Below are 15,614 nucleotides of genomic sequence, written 5' to 3'. Positions count from 1 at the left end.
AACAGAGTTGTGAACAACTAAACAAGAGTCTCGATGTGTTTATGGACAAATAATCAACGTGAGAGCAGATTGGATAGTCAAGATTCAGTGGTCAGATGGACTTGGAGCATTGATAGAGGCAAGTGCTGCAGATTGGGAGCGAAGGACCTGTTACTGCTCAAACTAGCAGGGGTCATTGGATGGGATCCTAAAGGGCAACTACTAGGTCAAGGTAAACGATGGAGCAATAGCCCACTGTCACCTTAGCTAATGCTCCTTGCTCTTTACGAACTTTCACCAATGGGAGGAGACTGGTAGTAAAGGGAATCACTAGAAGGATGAATCAATGAAGAGAAAATGAGTGATTCCAAAGGCCTATTCGCAAGAGAGACTCAATTGTATGTTTTGCTTGCTTGAGAAGCAAGGTGTAAGGCTCTCTAAGAAAGGTCGAGGGAGTTCCATGGGCTAGGGTTTGCGAATGAGACTAATCAAGGAGGAACCTATTCCTAGAAACCCTTGTGAAAACTTGGTTTCCAAATGGTCTTTGTAAAATTATCTTCCAAAAGTTGTGGAACCATGCGAGACCAAGTGGACCCAAAGTTAGGTCAAGTGGGTGGAGTTGATCAATTAGGGGTGTGCTTGACCTAATTGAGGGGGAGAAGGGGATGAAAGGAGAAAATTTCAGCGATTTTAATGCAATGATCCCTATGATGTCACTAGCTAATGGGAAACCAAGGGCAAGAATCGATCTTCGAGATAGGGCTTGTAATATCTTGAGATCCCACTGTCGGAATTGCTTCAAATTTGGAGGGTTCCTAGGAGACACAATAACGGAGTAGAGGGCAAGAGATCAAATATTTTCAATGGGTGAATTGTGAGAAATTTGATGCCCTAGGTCACCTATAAGGGCTAGGCCTAGAAAGAAAGAGAAGGTGAGAAAGATGTGCTTTAGAGTGATCACCAATGGAGGATCAGTGCCTAATCCTTTGGGAGAAATCCAGTCAAGGAGATTCCAATGCTTGGGATGATTTCATTTAGTCAAGGAGGCCTCTAGAACAATTTCGCATGGCAATTAGGGCATGGTACAATTGCTTCAAGATCTTTACACTTCGATTATGCAATATGATAACTTATCAAGATAAAATTTCGACAATATCTCTAGGAATATTCACTTATTCATACATGCACCATCACATGATGCAACGCTATAAAAAGACAAATTTCCACAATTTCACATAACAAAAGTAGTAAATTTCAGCCTAGTATAGCGAAAATTCCTAGCAACATGCATGTGACAAAAGAAAATGACAAAATAACATTAAAAGAGTACTTACATGTAAGAAAAAGTATATCCAATCATCATTATATTGTTGATTTCTAGTAGCATCGGATGTGCTCTAAGTCTCAAATTTTGCAGGGAGGCTTAGACAAATGTATTCTCCAATACACAAAAATTGTTTTGGAAAATTCCACCCAAAGACAGTTTTATTGAAATAATTATGTATTTTTAATAGGACCCTAAGTCTAAACTTAGGAAATTAAAATAATTAAAAGGTGTTAATAGAAACTCTGGGTGAAACTTCTAGAAGGCAGAGATCAAGTCAATATGATCCTACCCATTGATTAGAATCTAATCTGTGTCATTGATTGATCAACGAGAGGATTATAAGAGAAGGCTTGATGGGCACTTGGCGAACACACACAAGAGAGATCAAAAGTTCGATTTTCTGAAGCAGAGCAGCTGCCGGAGAAATTTTCGATAGTGATCCTTTGCAATGAGGGGCAGAGATAGCATCCAGAAGGGGGAAGTTTTCCTGGGCCGGAGAGTACAAGGCAGAGAGGGTAGAACAACATCTAGAGAGAGGCTGACGCTGGCCCATGCAGAGCTGATGTAGTGGCAGTGTAGAGCCTAGAGGAAGATTGAATTCCTACTGAGGAAATCAAGTTTCAGAAGCCCGGAGCCGGGGTGTGAGACCAGGAGGCTGGAAATCGAAGTTTCTGGGCAACAGAGGATCTGAAGGAAGAGCAGCGTAGTCCCCAATTGAGGTGACATAGAGATTGCATAGGGTTGACGTAGATCTACGCAGAGGATGACGCAGAAGGGATGTAGAGCCTCCTTCAGCAAGATTAGGGTCAGATTCTTCCAGTGATCGAGTGAGATCATCTCACTGTTTGTTTTGTCCAGTTTCTCTCTATATCAGATAGCCAATTGGGCTTCCAACGAATTGTACTCAGATTTAGTACTGGGGAATAATAAATTCTAAAACCCTCAAAGTTGCTGCACCGGTTTTCCCGCATTGGGTTCTTCGGGGACTTTTGTCCAAAAATAACTGTCATTGTGTTGTATCTTTTTCCCATTCAATCTCTTGTTTTGGCATATTATTTTAAATAGTGGATGTTGCAGTTGTATTTACTTCGATATTTACCATAGAACACAGTAAATAACATGTATGGATTAACAAGTAAGAGAAGTCACATCAGGTTGCTGCAGTAGGGATTTTGGGTTTAGGAATTTTCACATGGCATCAGAGTTGCAGGTGAAGCAAGAAGAACAAAGCCGGAAGACCTAGCATTGAAGGAAGAAAGGAATTCAAAATTTCTGCAGAGGTAGAAATTCGAATCCTCGGAGGGTTTGCACAGTCAGGCCAGGAGGGCAAGATTTTCGTGGTAAATCTCTCTCTGAGTGAGTCGACAGAGAGGTAGGATTTCCATATCGATATTTGTCAGCGGCAGAGGAAGCGACGCAGCAGAAGCTTCAGCGAAGACGAGTTTTCTAGTCGGAACGCAGTTTTTTGTAGGCAGTTGTTGGGCAGAAGACGTCTAAGGGAAGAGAGAGACACGGTTGAGGGAATTTCTTCTTCAGAGGACTTCCAGCAAAGGAGTCTGAATTCTCACTAGCTGAGTTGCAACAGAGAGGTGCAGATGTACAAGCTGCAGAAGGGAGTGTGTAGGCCAGTCCAGTGTTGCGCAGAGGACAGAGGAGGTTATTCGACATTTCTATTTGGCAGATATTGCATCCAATAGATTGAGAGATCAAGACAAGTTGGATGGGGCATCCAACTATGTGATATGGAAGGCAAGGATGTCATGCCTTCTAGATGAACATTTTCTCAAAGTCTACGTCAACAGTGTGGTACTTGAGCCCGCGAATCTAGATCCGCTCAAGAAGTACAAGGGAGAAATGGCGAAGACAAAAAGAATGATCCTCGACAGAGTGAAGGATCATATAGTTTGTCACATAGCTCGCAGAAATACTACCAAGGAGATGTGGGATGCATTGTTAACATTGTATCAAGGATCTTCCGAGCAACGAAAGATGTACTTGGAGCAGAAGATGAGATCTACACAAACGCAGAAGGGGGAACGCATTGATCCATTCCTCACGGAGCTTCAGGAGACTCTAGACGAATTGGCAGTTGTGAGGTCAACACCTCAAGGTTCTGAGATGATAACATCGGCCCTCAATTCAGTATCTGAGGAGTGGCAAGTCTTTGTCCAAAGCATCCTAGTCAGGGCGACTTTGCCAAACTGGGATGAAATGTGGGCAGCTCTTAAGCAAGATGAGCTGAGGAGAGGCTTGGTCAAGTGTAAACTTGACGAAACCAGTAGCAATGGGTCGAAGCCCAAGGAGGAGGAAGAGAATGCAGCCCTCGCATCCAAGGGGCAGCAAGAGCAACGAAGGTGGAAGAAGGACGTTTCAAAGATCAAATGCTTCAGGTGTGGTGAACTCGGTCACTACGCAACACAATGTCCTCTCAAGAAGAAGGAAAATGATGAGAAGCATGATCTGAAGGTTGCAGTCACGAAGATCGAGGAGGATGAGTTTTCCATCATAGCCGAGATACCTCCAAGAGGGAGGTAGGCTGATTTATAGTTCGAAAGAACTACAGATGGGCAGGATCCTTGAGGAGCCCACCTCTCAGATTAATTCCTTGCTACAGGAGCCCAGAACAGAGGTAGTAGGATGGACCGGGCCAGTTGATGCAGAGTGCCAGAGTAACAATTGCAGTGGCTAGTAGCGCCAGAGATTGAGTAGCGCAGAGCAGAGTTGGGAGCAGTGCAGATGGCATAGAGAAGAGGTCAGGGGCAGCGCAGAAGCTTCAGAGGATCAGCAGAGAGACTAGCAACAGTCAGACTCCAACAGTGAGATGCATCATACTAAACACCAGTTTAGTAATTTGGGATGCTTTTCCATTGTTGATGCAGTAGCAGCAGTAGTTGGAGAAGGTTGCAGTGCAGATGCAGAGTTTCCAGTGGCAGGGCCAACAGCAGCACAAATGCAAAATTGAGAGGGAGTTGCAGTACGGATGCAGTGTTGACAGTGGCAAGGTCAACAACAGTACAGATGCAACATTTGCACAGTAGTTGGTGGACAAGATGTCAGACATCAACATCGCAGAAGCAGATGTTATAGAACAAAGTGATGCTTCAGTAGGTTGCATTGCTAGAGCACATTCCTCACTAAGAGGGAGTGTTGATTTATGGTAGCATCGAATGTGCTCTAAGTCTCAAATTTTGCAAGGAGGCTTAGACACATGTATTCTCCAATACCCAGAAATCATTTTGGGAAATTCCACCCGGAGATAGTTTTATTAAAATAATTAATTATTTTTAATGGGACCCTAAGTCTAAACTTAGGAAATTAAAATAATTAAAAGGTATTAATATAAAATGTGGGTGAAACTTCTAGAAGAAGGTGGAGATCAAGTCAATATGATCCTAGCCATTGATTAGAATCTAATCTAGGTCGTTGATTGATCAACGAGAGGATTATAAGAGAAGGCTTGATGAGCACTTGGAACACACACAGGAGAGATCAAAAGTTCAATTTTTTGAAGCAGAGCAGCTACCAGAGAGGTTTTCGATAGTGATCTTTTGTAGTGAGGCGCAGAGATACTATCCGGAAGAGGGAAGTTTTCCTGGGCCAGAGAGTACAAGGCAGAGAGGGGAGAACGACATCCAAAGAGATGCTAACGCTAGCCCACGCAGAGTTGATGCAGTGGCAGCGTAGATCCTAGAGGAAGATCGAATTCCTGCTAAGGAAATTGGGTTTCAGAAGTCGGGAGCCAAGGTGTGAGACCGAGAGGCTGGAAATCGAAGTTTCTGGGCAGCAGAGGATCTGGAGGTAGAGTAGCGCAGTCCCCAACTAAGGTGACGCAGAGACTGCATAGGGTTGACACAGAGGTTGACACAGAAGGGATGTAGAGCCTCCTTCCAGCGAGATTAGGGTCAGATTCTACCACTAACAGAGTGAGATCATCTCACTATTTGTTTTGTCCAATTTCTCTCTGTATCGAATACCCAGTTGGGTTTCCAACAAATTGTACTCAGATTTACTACTGCATAATAATAAAACCCTCAGAGTTGCTACACCGGTTTTACCGCAATGGGTTTTTCCAGGGACATTTTCCAAAAATAACTATTTCATTATGTTGTATCTTTTTCCTGTTCAATCTCTTGTTTCGACATATTATTTTAAATAGTGGATGTTGCAGTTGTATTTACTTCAATATTTACTGTAGAACACAGTAAATAACTTGTATGGATTAACAAGTAGGAGAAGTAACATCAGGTTGTTGCAGTAGGAATTCCAGGTTTAGTTTTCACATATATGCCAATAGTGAAGCTACAAGACAAAAATGAAGAGATCCAAATATCAAAATTCATCCATTCATCCAATTTTGTCCTCCCAAAAGAATAGTGAAAATCTCATAAGAGAGAATGATCCAATCCAAGTGATGATGATGAAAATGAATCTTCTCACTTCTATTTATACACTTCCTAATGAATTCGATTTAGCTAATGAGGCCTAATTTAGCCCGTCAAATAAAACAATGTGTCTAATAACAAAACTTTTGGTGACAAGCCCACCAAATAGCTCAATAATGTAAAGATAAGTCTCTCAAGAGGGTCGAATGATCAACAGAGTGAGTCGTTGGGCCTTTGAGGACGCCTGATGTGTGAAAATTTGGAAGACCCAAATTTCTACTGCAACAACTGATTAAGTTCCTTCTATTTGTTAATTACTGAACAAATTATTTACTGCATCCTACAGCAAATATCAAAACTAATACATTGTAGTCTTCATCAAATAATTTAAATGCGGAAATAAGAAACTGAGCAAGAAAGAAATACACAACACATGACATCGTTATTTTTGGACAAATGTCCCCGGAAAAACCTAATGCGGGAAAATTGGTGCAGTAGCTGAGGGTTTGTATTATTAAGCAGTAGTTTTCTGAATACAATCTTTGGATGCCTTGTTGGCTATCCAATATAGAGAATCTGACTGGAAGAAGAGTAGTGACAAATACCTCAAACTATCACTGGCGATCTGACACTGATCCATGCCCTAGATGGTTGGCCACACATTGTCTCTGCACAGCTATTGCGTCAGCCTACGCAGTTCTGTGTCAACCTCTCGGGAGTTCTGCATCACCTCTTCTCAGATCTCCTGCTATCTGGAGCTTCATTCCTTTGTCTCTCTGGTCTCACACCCCGGCTTCTGGTTCAGGAACTCGACTTCCTAGTTGAATTTCGGACTCCCTCTAAAGCTTTGCACTGCCTCTGCGTGAGCATTCATTGCCTAGAGTAGCCTTTGTGCGGCCTCTTTCGGATCCCTCTCTACCTCCTCTACGATGTATTCCCTGATCAAGAAATCTCCCTCCGGAACTATCCCTGCCCCTCACTGCAAGAAATCACTTTTATCTTCTCTCTAGCAATTGCTATGCTGCCCTCTCTGAGAAATTCGAACTCTGGTCTCTCACTTGATGTGTTTTCCAAATGCCCATCGAGGTCCTTCTTATAATCCTCCAATTGAGTAATCAACGGCCCAGATTAGATTCTAATCAATGGCTTATATCATTTAGACTTGATCTTCGTCTTCTTCTAGAAGTTTAACCCTCAGTTTGATTAATACCCTTTAATTATTTTAATTTCCTAAGTTTAGACTTAGGCACCCATTAAAAATAATTAATTAATTTAATAAAACTGTCTTCGGGTGGAATTTCCCAAACGATTTATGGGTATTGTGGAATACATGTGTCCTAGCCTCCCTGCAAATTTTGAGGCTAGGAGCACATCCGATGCTACCAGAAATCATCACTCCCTCTTAGCAAGGAATGTGCTCTAGTAATACAACCTACTGAAGCATCACCCTTCTCTATAACATTTCCCTCTGCACTGTTGATGTTTGACATCGTTGCCGACCAACTACTGCGCAAATGCAGCATTTGTACTGTTGTTGACCATGCCACTGCCAACACTGCATCTGTACTGCAACCCTCATAAATTATACATCTGTGTTGTTGTTGCCACTACCACTGCCAACACTACATCTGCACTGCAACCTTCTCCAACTACTACTGTTACTACATCAGCAACCGAAAAGCATCCAAAAAAACTGAACAGGTGTTCAACATGACGCATTTGTTGTTGGAGTTTTGATTGCTGCTAGTCTTTGCGTTGACCCTCTAAAACCTTTGCGTTGCTGCTGACTCTGCACTGCTACCAACTCTACTCTGCGCTGCTCAGTTTCTGGCGCTCCTAGCTACTACAACTGTCACTCTGGCACTCCTCTGCACCAACTGACACTGTTCCATCCTACTACTTCTTATCTGGGCTCCCGTAGCAAGGTTTTAATCCAAGAGGTGGACTCCTCAAGGATCCTGCCCATCTGTAGTTCTTTCGAACTTACAGTTCTAGATCACCCCACCTCTCCCCTGGAGGTATCTGGGCAACCATGGCAAACTCCTCCTCGATCTTTGTGGATGCAACCTTCGGATCATGCTTCTCGTCCTTGTCCTTCTTCTTGAGAGGACACTGTGTAGCATAGTGACCAAATTCACCACACCGGAAGCACTTGATCTTCGAAACATCTTTCTTCTTCTTTCATTGTTCCTGCTACGCCTTAGATGCAAGGGTTGCATTCTCTTCCTCCTCCTTGGGCTTCGTACCACTATTGTTGTTGCTATCAAGTTTGCACTTGACTAAGTCTGGCCTCATCTTCCTATTGAAGAGCGGCCCACATTCCTTCCCACTAGGATACAAGGGTAACCACAAAATTGGGCAATGGAGACAAGAATACAAACCTAACCGACTCTTTCCGCCAAATCCCCCCAGCAATCCATGCCCAAAATTTCCCATGAAAGCAAACAAAATTACTCAACCAAACCAATGAAAAGTCATACCTTCGGGTTGGGAGGCCCACCTTCAAACATACATCCGTAACAGATGGGCAAGGGACCACATGGTTGGCTCATGTGGTAGAGAAAATGACACATCGAGCTATCCGGGGGCTGCAAGGGGCTACTTGTGTTGAATTTCCACAACCTTGGGTCTAGGTTAGAGTCTTAAAATCATTGACGCTACCAAACCAAGAATCTCAACCATAAACCACTTTGCACAGTGAAATATAAAGCAGTAAATCACACATGCACAGAACATACACAACTTTTTAATTTTTAAACCCAACTTCGTTATATTAACAACATAAAATACAACAGTCTAGGGCTCTCGTACCAGGGATAATAGCCCTTAGTACAAGATACAAAAAAGGAACTTGGTGTCAGTCCATTGACAACCAATCTGCCCTCAACAAGATACTTTGATTATCTAACTGATGTAGAGCTCCTCACAGTTGCCTTGGTCGTACCCTGTACCTTCTTGGTCCTGCAGCTCCTGATCTACAGCTCCTACCTCTATCAATGCTCCAAGTCCATCTGGTCACTGAATCTTGGTTATCCAATTTGCTCTCTAGTTGTGCCTTCGTCCATCAAGGCCACAACACATCGAGACTCCTATCGAGTTGTTCGCGGCTCCGAACAACTCTCGATCTGCCCACTGCTGCTACTCAAGAACTTCAGCCCACTATGATCTTCTTGTGTTGCTCCGATGAAGACCAACATAGGGCACGAAGGGCTACCACCTATCACTGTAAGATGTCCATCTCCCACAATTAACACGGGCTAGGAGGACTGCCCATAATTTGCTGTAGAAGTCCTTCTCCACACACAAGTCTCGGGCTCCATAACTGCTCCTCTGGTTCGTCAACCCTTAATCTCAATAACTCCCTCTCTCGCAACTACCTTTTTCCATCAAGGTGTTGCTCATTAGGCTCCAACTTGGATACTATCATGTTGTCCTCCAACAGCCCATAAGTGCCCAGTCTCGTCCACACTTGGTCTTCTCTCACGCTGCCCTCCAACAGTCCACGAGAGACGAAGTCCACGTTGTAGTATTTGCACCTTGTTAGGGCATCCCCACACTTGGGAGACCCTTACACATGGCTGCCCACAGAGTTCTTCAATCCGCCCTTTGCCCTGCAATAGAGGAGCTATTGCGCAAATCTAGGCACCTCAATGTGTCCTCGCCTAGTACACCATCAATCCATCATACATGGGTCCATCTGCAACATACCTTGTTGTTGTCTTTTTGCCTCCTGATCTAATGCGTTTGTTGTCACCTTAGCTACTTGGTAGGCCTCCCAACAGTCCAGGTGGGCTCCTCCGAACAACTCCTAAGGCCTCCTACAAGTAGCCCACAAACTGACCCAAGTAATGGTCAACAATTTGACCCAATGCACAACAATCTTCTGTTGCAAGTCTGTTGCTCAATCACTGTGGAATATGTCACTAGTGTAGGGTATCTAATCACCAGGCTGCCCTTAACTAATCCAAATCTAATCCTAAACTAGGATCCAACACCCCTCCAAAACACTGTTGAATTGATGTTTGCTTCTGTGTTTGTGATGGCCCTAGTTAGGGCATGTGCTGCAGTCCCAAACCCTTATGACCGTCCACAAACCAACCCTCAACGGGCCGCAGCATTCCTTGGGAAGCCTCCTCCTTGTCCACGCTGCCTTCTTGAGGGGCTAGTCCACCTTGACAACCCTCTATGCAGTTCTTGTTGTGTGCTAAGGGTTGCGGCCTAGCATTGCAATACTAAATCATGAGACAGTTCCTACGCATTCCCAAACACACCTATTTCTTCAGCATTTTGTCCCTCTAGCTCTTCAGCCTTCACTGCCAAGCAACTTGGCCTTGAACAACAACTCGGACTTGTCTTGATAGCCCTCAAACAACCCTAAGATAATCCGCAAATCAACCTTGCAAACAGTCCTCTTCTACACTGCTTCGTAGCCTCCAAACAGACTTGTCTCCATGCTATCTTGACCCTCTCTTGTTGTGGCTAGGGCATCCGAATTTCAGAGCTCTTCCTTGGAGGAATGTCACACCAATGGATGCTCTAAAACACTCCAATACACCTTGTATTTATACACATACAAGGGCTCAACGAATTGATGAAGAGACCCTTCTATTGGACTGTGTTTACACCAAGCCTACATGACTTGGTAACCAATAATTAATTAGCCAACTTCAAAAATTCATTTCTCTCTAATGACAAATCGGATTCGAACGATTCCCATTGCGTTGGAATCGTATCGTCAAGCACTATCATCCTCATCCATCACATGTCGTATCTTTATCATGGTTTTGGTCCAAATAACGATGGGTGCAAAACCCCCAAGCTTGGACCTCAAGCCAACAAACCCATTTGTGGTGCTTTGACCTCCAACCCTCGAACACCAGGACTTGGAGCACCTCCCAAGCTACACAAAAATCAAAAACTGGCTTCCAGCTAAGAACCATCTAGGAGAAAATTTCCTCCTATGCATACTAACCACAGGTGGTGGGTAACAGGACCCACAGGTGTACAAGATATGATAAAGAAGTTGTTATCGTGCACTACATCAGCTAGACCATAAGATTATCTTGTATTTTGTATTCTTGTACTTGTGGATATTTGAGGGCCATTATCCCTGGTACAAGAACCCTAGACTATTGTATTATTCAGTTGGATTAATATAACGAAGATTGGGTTATTGTAAAAAATTGTTGTGTATATTTTGTGCACTAGTAGATTTACTGTTGTTTATTTTCTGTTGTGCAAAGTAGCTTCGTTGTGATTCTTGGTTTGGTAGCATCAGTGATTTAAGATTCTATCCTAGACACCAAAATTGTGGAAAAACAACAAGCCTTTCCTTTGAATGGGCTTTGGAAATCACATTGTGTATCGTTATTGACCTCATCATTCTAGTGATTTCCACTGTGTTGAGACTCCTCCCATCGGTGAAAGTCTGTAAAGAGCAAGGGACATCGACTAAGATGACAATGGGTCCTTGCCCCATTGTTGCCACTTGATCTGGTAGTGGTCCCTTTGGAACCCCCCTCCTAGGACCCCTGCTAAATTGAGCGGTAGCATTGCCCAAATATCTAGAAGTAATATATTTGATCAATATGTTTGTGTTTTGCATCCAACTCCCTCTGAAGATCATATCTCTAATCCATAAGCCCCTTTTGATATCTAATTGCAAGTTCTTCTATGATCATGAAACTCCTTTATGATAAGGGTAACCTTTTTCATCTGAGGTAAGTGAACTTCTTCCTTTAATTGTTAGAAACTTCCTTTTAAGACTTGTTTTCATGTTGCCATTCAGTTGACAGTCTTCAATGTATACTATTAAATTGATTGCTCTTCCTATAGAATAATCTTTGCTATGTCCTTCTAGTTCTTCCATCTATCAAAATCTAGTCTGCTTCCGAACTGCTTTGTACTGGAAGTATTATTTGACTTATTCTATAATGTTTGAGGTCAACTTCGTCTTTACTGAAATAATAATATTGCACATTAATTTTGATTCTTCTATTGTTCTGCTTCTATTGTCAACATGTAGTCCTTGCTTACTAAAAGAGATGATGACTGCTTCTAAATCTTCATGATGAGATATGAACATCTTAAATGCAATTGAATGCTTCTTCTAGAATTTTGTGTAGACTATTTCTTCGAATACTATATGCTCCTTCTTAAACTTAATCTCTATGACTTAGCAATTTGTGAATCCCAATAATCTTCTATCCTCTAAATATAACTGTAACTGCTACTCTAATTGCCATCTTCTAATAAGAGAAGAAAAACAAACTTGCTTGCAAACTTGGTACTTGCTATATTCTTCAATAGTAGAGGTCCTTGTTATCTTCAATCTTGGGTTTCTTTTTGACTTCTTCATCTTCCGTTATATGTGCTTCATTTCTTTCCTTCCTTTTGTTGTTTTTATTATTCTTGGAGTTCATGGGACAATCTTTCTCCATGCGTCCATGTTCATGGCAACCAAAACATTGAACTTTGGACATATCGATATTTCCATGAGGCTTGTTGTTGTTGTTGTATTTGTGATGAGATCCAAATTTTCCAAATTTTCCAAACTTCTTCTTTGATTTAGCAGCAAATGCTTGAGAGTTTTCATTATTGGGTTCGGTATCATCTTTAGCTTTCAACCTTGTTTCTTCTAGAACACATAGAGCCCAAAGTTCTTCAAAAGTTGGAGTATCTTTTCTTGCATAGATTCCACTTGCAAAACCATTCCAAGCTGGAGGTAGAGCATTGATTACAGAAGTGATTAATTCAGAATCAGATATGGTTTCTCCAAGTCCTTGAAGTTGATCCTTTATTTTTTATATTTTCATAAAGTATGAAGCCACATCTTCATCTTTTGTCATTCTTGTTCCATAGAGTTGATTCCTTGGAGATATCTTATTACCAGTAGTATTGATGAAATATAATTTGATCAATTTCTCATAGACTTCTTTGGATGTGGACAAATCTGAAACAAAGTAGATAAGATGGTCGTTGATAGACTCAAAGAGAATCCTTTGAGCTCTAATTTCTCCCTTATTGTATTTGGCCACTTCTTGAACATTGTTCTTATCTAGTACTGGAACATTGCCTTCAACAAATTGCATGAATTCATTTTCTTTGAGAACCAAATCAGTTCTCTTTTTCCAAGCCTTGAAGTTAGAGGCTCCATCAAGTTTGTTGCCTTCATTACAAATAGATGACATTTGGCGGGGAAGATTAGACATAGAGTGTAATAGAGTACGGACTTGTCAAAGAAGAGGAAGTTGTTCTTCAATAATGTTGATGAGTAAGCAAAACTTGATGATATTTCCAAGAGCCTTCAATAATGTCCTCAAGAGAGAGATGGCTGCTATGAGGATGTCTTCAACAATATGATCTTCAAGCTTACTTTCTTTGCTTTGATAGAAGGAGAGAGAATTGTTGTAATAGAATCTCCAAATATGCCAACCATTTGCAATCTGCAGGCTGCCTTCCTTTCACCTTAGCTCTAATTCCATGTTTAGAAACCAAGTGCTAGAAGATAATGATTGATTTCTCTTAATCTTGATAATTACTTGTGAATGTTGTTGGTTTCTTATTACTTATATTATCTTCTTCATCAAGTGATTATACAAATGTGCAAAACATAAAGATCACAAAGATACAAAGAACACCAGAAATTAGGCTCCAAGCCAAGGCAAAACCCAAGTGGGAAGCCCAACAATCCTTCTCTTATAGAATCAAATCAAAATGAGATAACCAAAACCCAAGACTATGACCAAAACTCCCACAAAGATCCCAAGTCAACCCTTTTCCAAGTCACCTCCAACAATTCAAAGCCAACGAATGTCAACATTGGTCAAACTCTCTGAAATCTGGTCAAAATACAAAAATTTCAGACCTGCAGTGGAGGCCGAATTTCATCCCTGTAATTACCTCAGAGTTGCCACAGAATCTTCACATGTGTGAGTAGAAACAAGGCAGAAAACCTGAATTTGTCTCTCCTCTGACTTCCTTCTATCTCCTTTGACTTCAGCTCTTTTTCTTCTTGATTAGGCACAAAAATCGATGATTGAAGTGTACTGTGAGTGAGTGAACCCAAAAGGTCGAGTTGACTCATATATATAGCTGTCCAGGGGGGTCGAATCACTGCCACATAGGCCAACTTGTCCAAGAAGGGCCGACTTGGTCTTTATTTGACTCTTTGACTCAAAATAAAATTTATTTTTCTTTTCTTACAAAAATCCAAATGGGACTTGACTCAAATACATTTTCTTTTTGACTCATAATAAATTCCTTTTTTTAACTCTTTTGACTTTATAAGCATGGAGAACATGCTTTGACCAAAATTAAAATAATAATAATGAACATAATAAATATGTCAATGATAAAAATTACATTTTATTATATTATGAAGACCAATACTAGTTACATTTTCAACAATATCTATATCTATGCCACTGTGTATATAGATATAGAAAGATGGATAGATAGATCAATAGGTATATAGATACACACGGTAGCATAGATTCATCTGAGATTGTTTAAGCACCAAAAGGTTTGCATCTCAATTTCCTTTTGATCCTCTTGGTTATTTATATACTTGGTATTCCTTTTTAGATTACAGTTCTTTTTATATTTTGATTTGTAAGAACATATATTACTCATCTGATTTATATTTGGTTGCTATTTTTTAATTTTTGAAAATATCATATAAGGCTGACTTATGCCATGTGTCACATCAGCATTAGGCACAAACATTATGCATCTCCCTTATACTGGGCTGTAGAATGCACCTTGCTACTCTCAGTGCAATCTACCTTGTTGAAAAAAAATTAATTGATTGTGGCTAATATCAACATTAAAAAATCTCTATGGGCTTCGCAGTTCACATACAAGTGGTACTAACAGTAGTGTATTGAGACTGTCAAATCCAGACTATAACTGTCTACTGGTGAAAAAGACAGATGTTCATAAGCATAGAATATGAAGCCAAACATCTATAAAAGATACATGCCTTAGGTTTATCCATTGAGTTCCCAAAGTATCCCACGCCAAAAGATAAAGATGAATATGCAGCCACGAGCTCCACTGCTCTGAGTTCTTGAGGATTCCTTGCATCCTGTTACAGAGAATTTCAGAAAAGTCCCTTACTAATAGTCAAAATAATTTACAAGAATGTATGCCACTTTCTATGCGACAATGAAATGACTAGCAACCTTTGCAGTATCAGTTTGCAACAGCAGCACGCCTGCATCATTAGGCATACATAAGTGCCTATTCTGATCAATGATTGACTCTAAAACCTCTGTGCATGCGCAGGCAGGTCCAGACTGTGATCTGCACCACCCACATCCACTGCTTTTCAGTCAAAATGCAAATGATGGCATCCTGTCATATTCTCCAAATACAAAATACATTTGTTGGTTTGGACCAGGACTGCATTAACTGACTATATTTGCAAGATGAGAAAAATTCAGCACTTCACAAACAATTTATCTAAAACAACTTTTACTTCCTCATGCGGGAGAATGTGGCATCATTAAGTTATTAACTACAACACAAAATAACATCCAAGAAGACATCTTTTCTAGACAAGATTAAATATGTTGAAGGTGGCCTTTTGGCGGAACATTGCACCTTAATCATTCTTAATCAACCTTATTGCTTAATAGAGGTTGTTTGTCTTCTAACTAAGCAAGGAAAAAATTGTCACATTAACATCCAAATTAAAGATACAGGCCTCAACTAAGTGGTGCACAGCTAATATCTGCACAAACGTTGCACTATTTACACTCTCACTGGAAGAAGCATCTTTACTTGTTTCTATAATAAAACAAATTAGTGAAGAAGGTTCAATGCAATTGAAATGATTGATTATTTATCATTCCTATTATTGTATTTAGCAGTTCTTGCAAAAAGCGAGGTAGCTTTTTTAAAATGCAAAGTCAGGAGTGACT

At 41.0% G+C, this 15,614-nt stretch overlaps 1 protein-coding gene across 3 annotated transcripts in view; it reads right to left on the bottom strand.

Moving 5' to 3' along the window:
- LOC149151818 (putative threonine aspartase) overlaps positions 1-14,994 on the bottom strand; it is a 76,527-nt gene extending 61,533 nt beyond the window's left edge. For all 3 annotated transcript variants that reach the window (XR_016262650.1, XR_016262649.1, XM_089439987.1), the window contains exons 1-2: positions 14,874-14,994; positions 14,672-14,776 (exon numbers count right to left, since the gene is read on the bottom strand). Coding sequence is in view for 1 of the 3 variants with exons in the window: in XM_089439987.1 (XP_089296113.1) it covers positions 14,672-14,776; positions 14,874-14,921 (153 nt within the window). In the remaining 2 variants the exon portion in view is untranslated. The remainder of the gene's footprint in view (positions 1-14,671; positions 14,777-14,873) is intronic.
- Between the last annotated feature and the right edge of the window lie 620 nt (positions 14,995-15,614).

The sequence above is a fragment of the Pinus tabuliformis genome, chromosome 9 (genome assembly GCF_031772625.1).
Source record: "Pinus tabuliformis cultivar Carrire ecotype Pingquan chromosome 9, CPIR1, whole genome shotgun sequence".
Classification (NCBI taxonomy): domain Eukaryota; kingdom Viridiplantae; phylum Streptophyta; class Pinopsida; order Pinales; family Pinaceae; genus Pinus; species Pinus tabuliformis.
The sequence above is the reverse complement of the archived record's forward strand: the minus strand, read 5'-3'. Positions and strand labels throughout refer to the sequence as shown.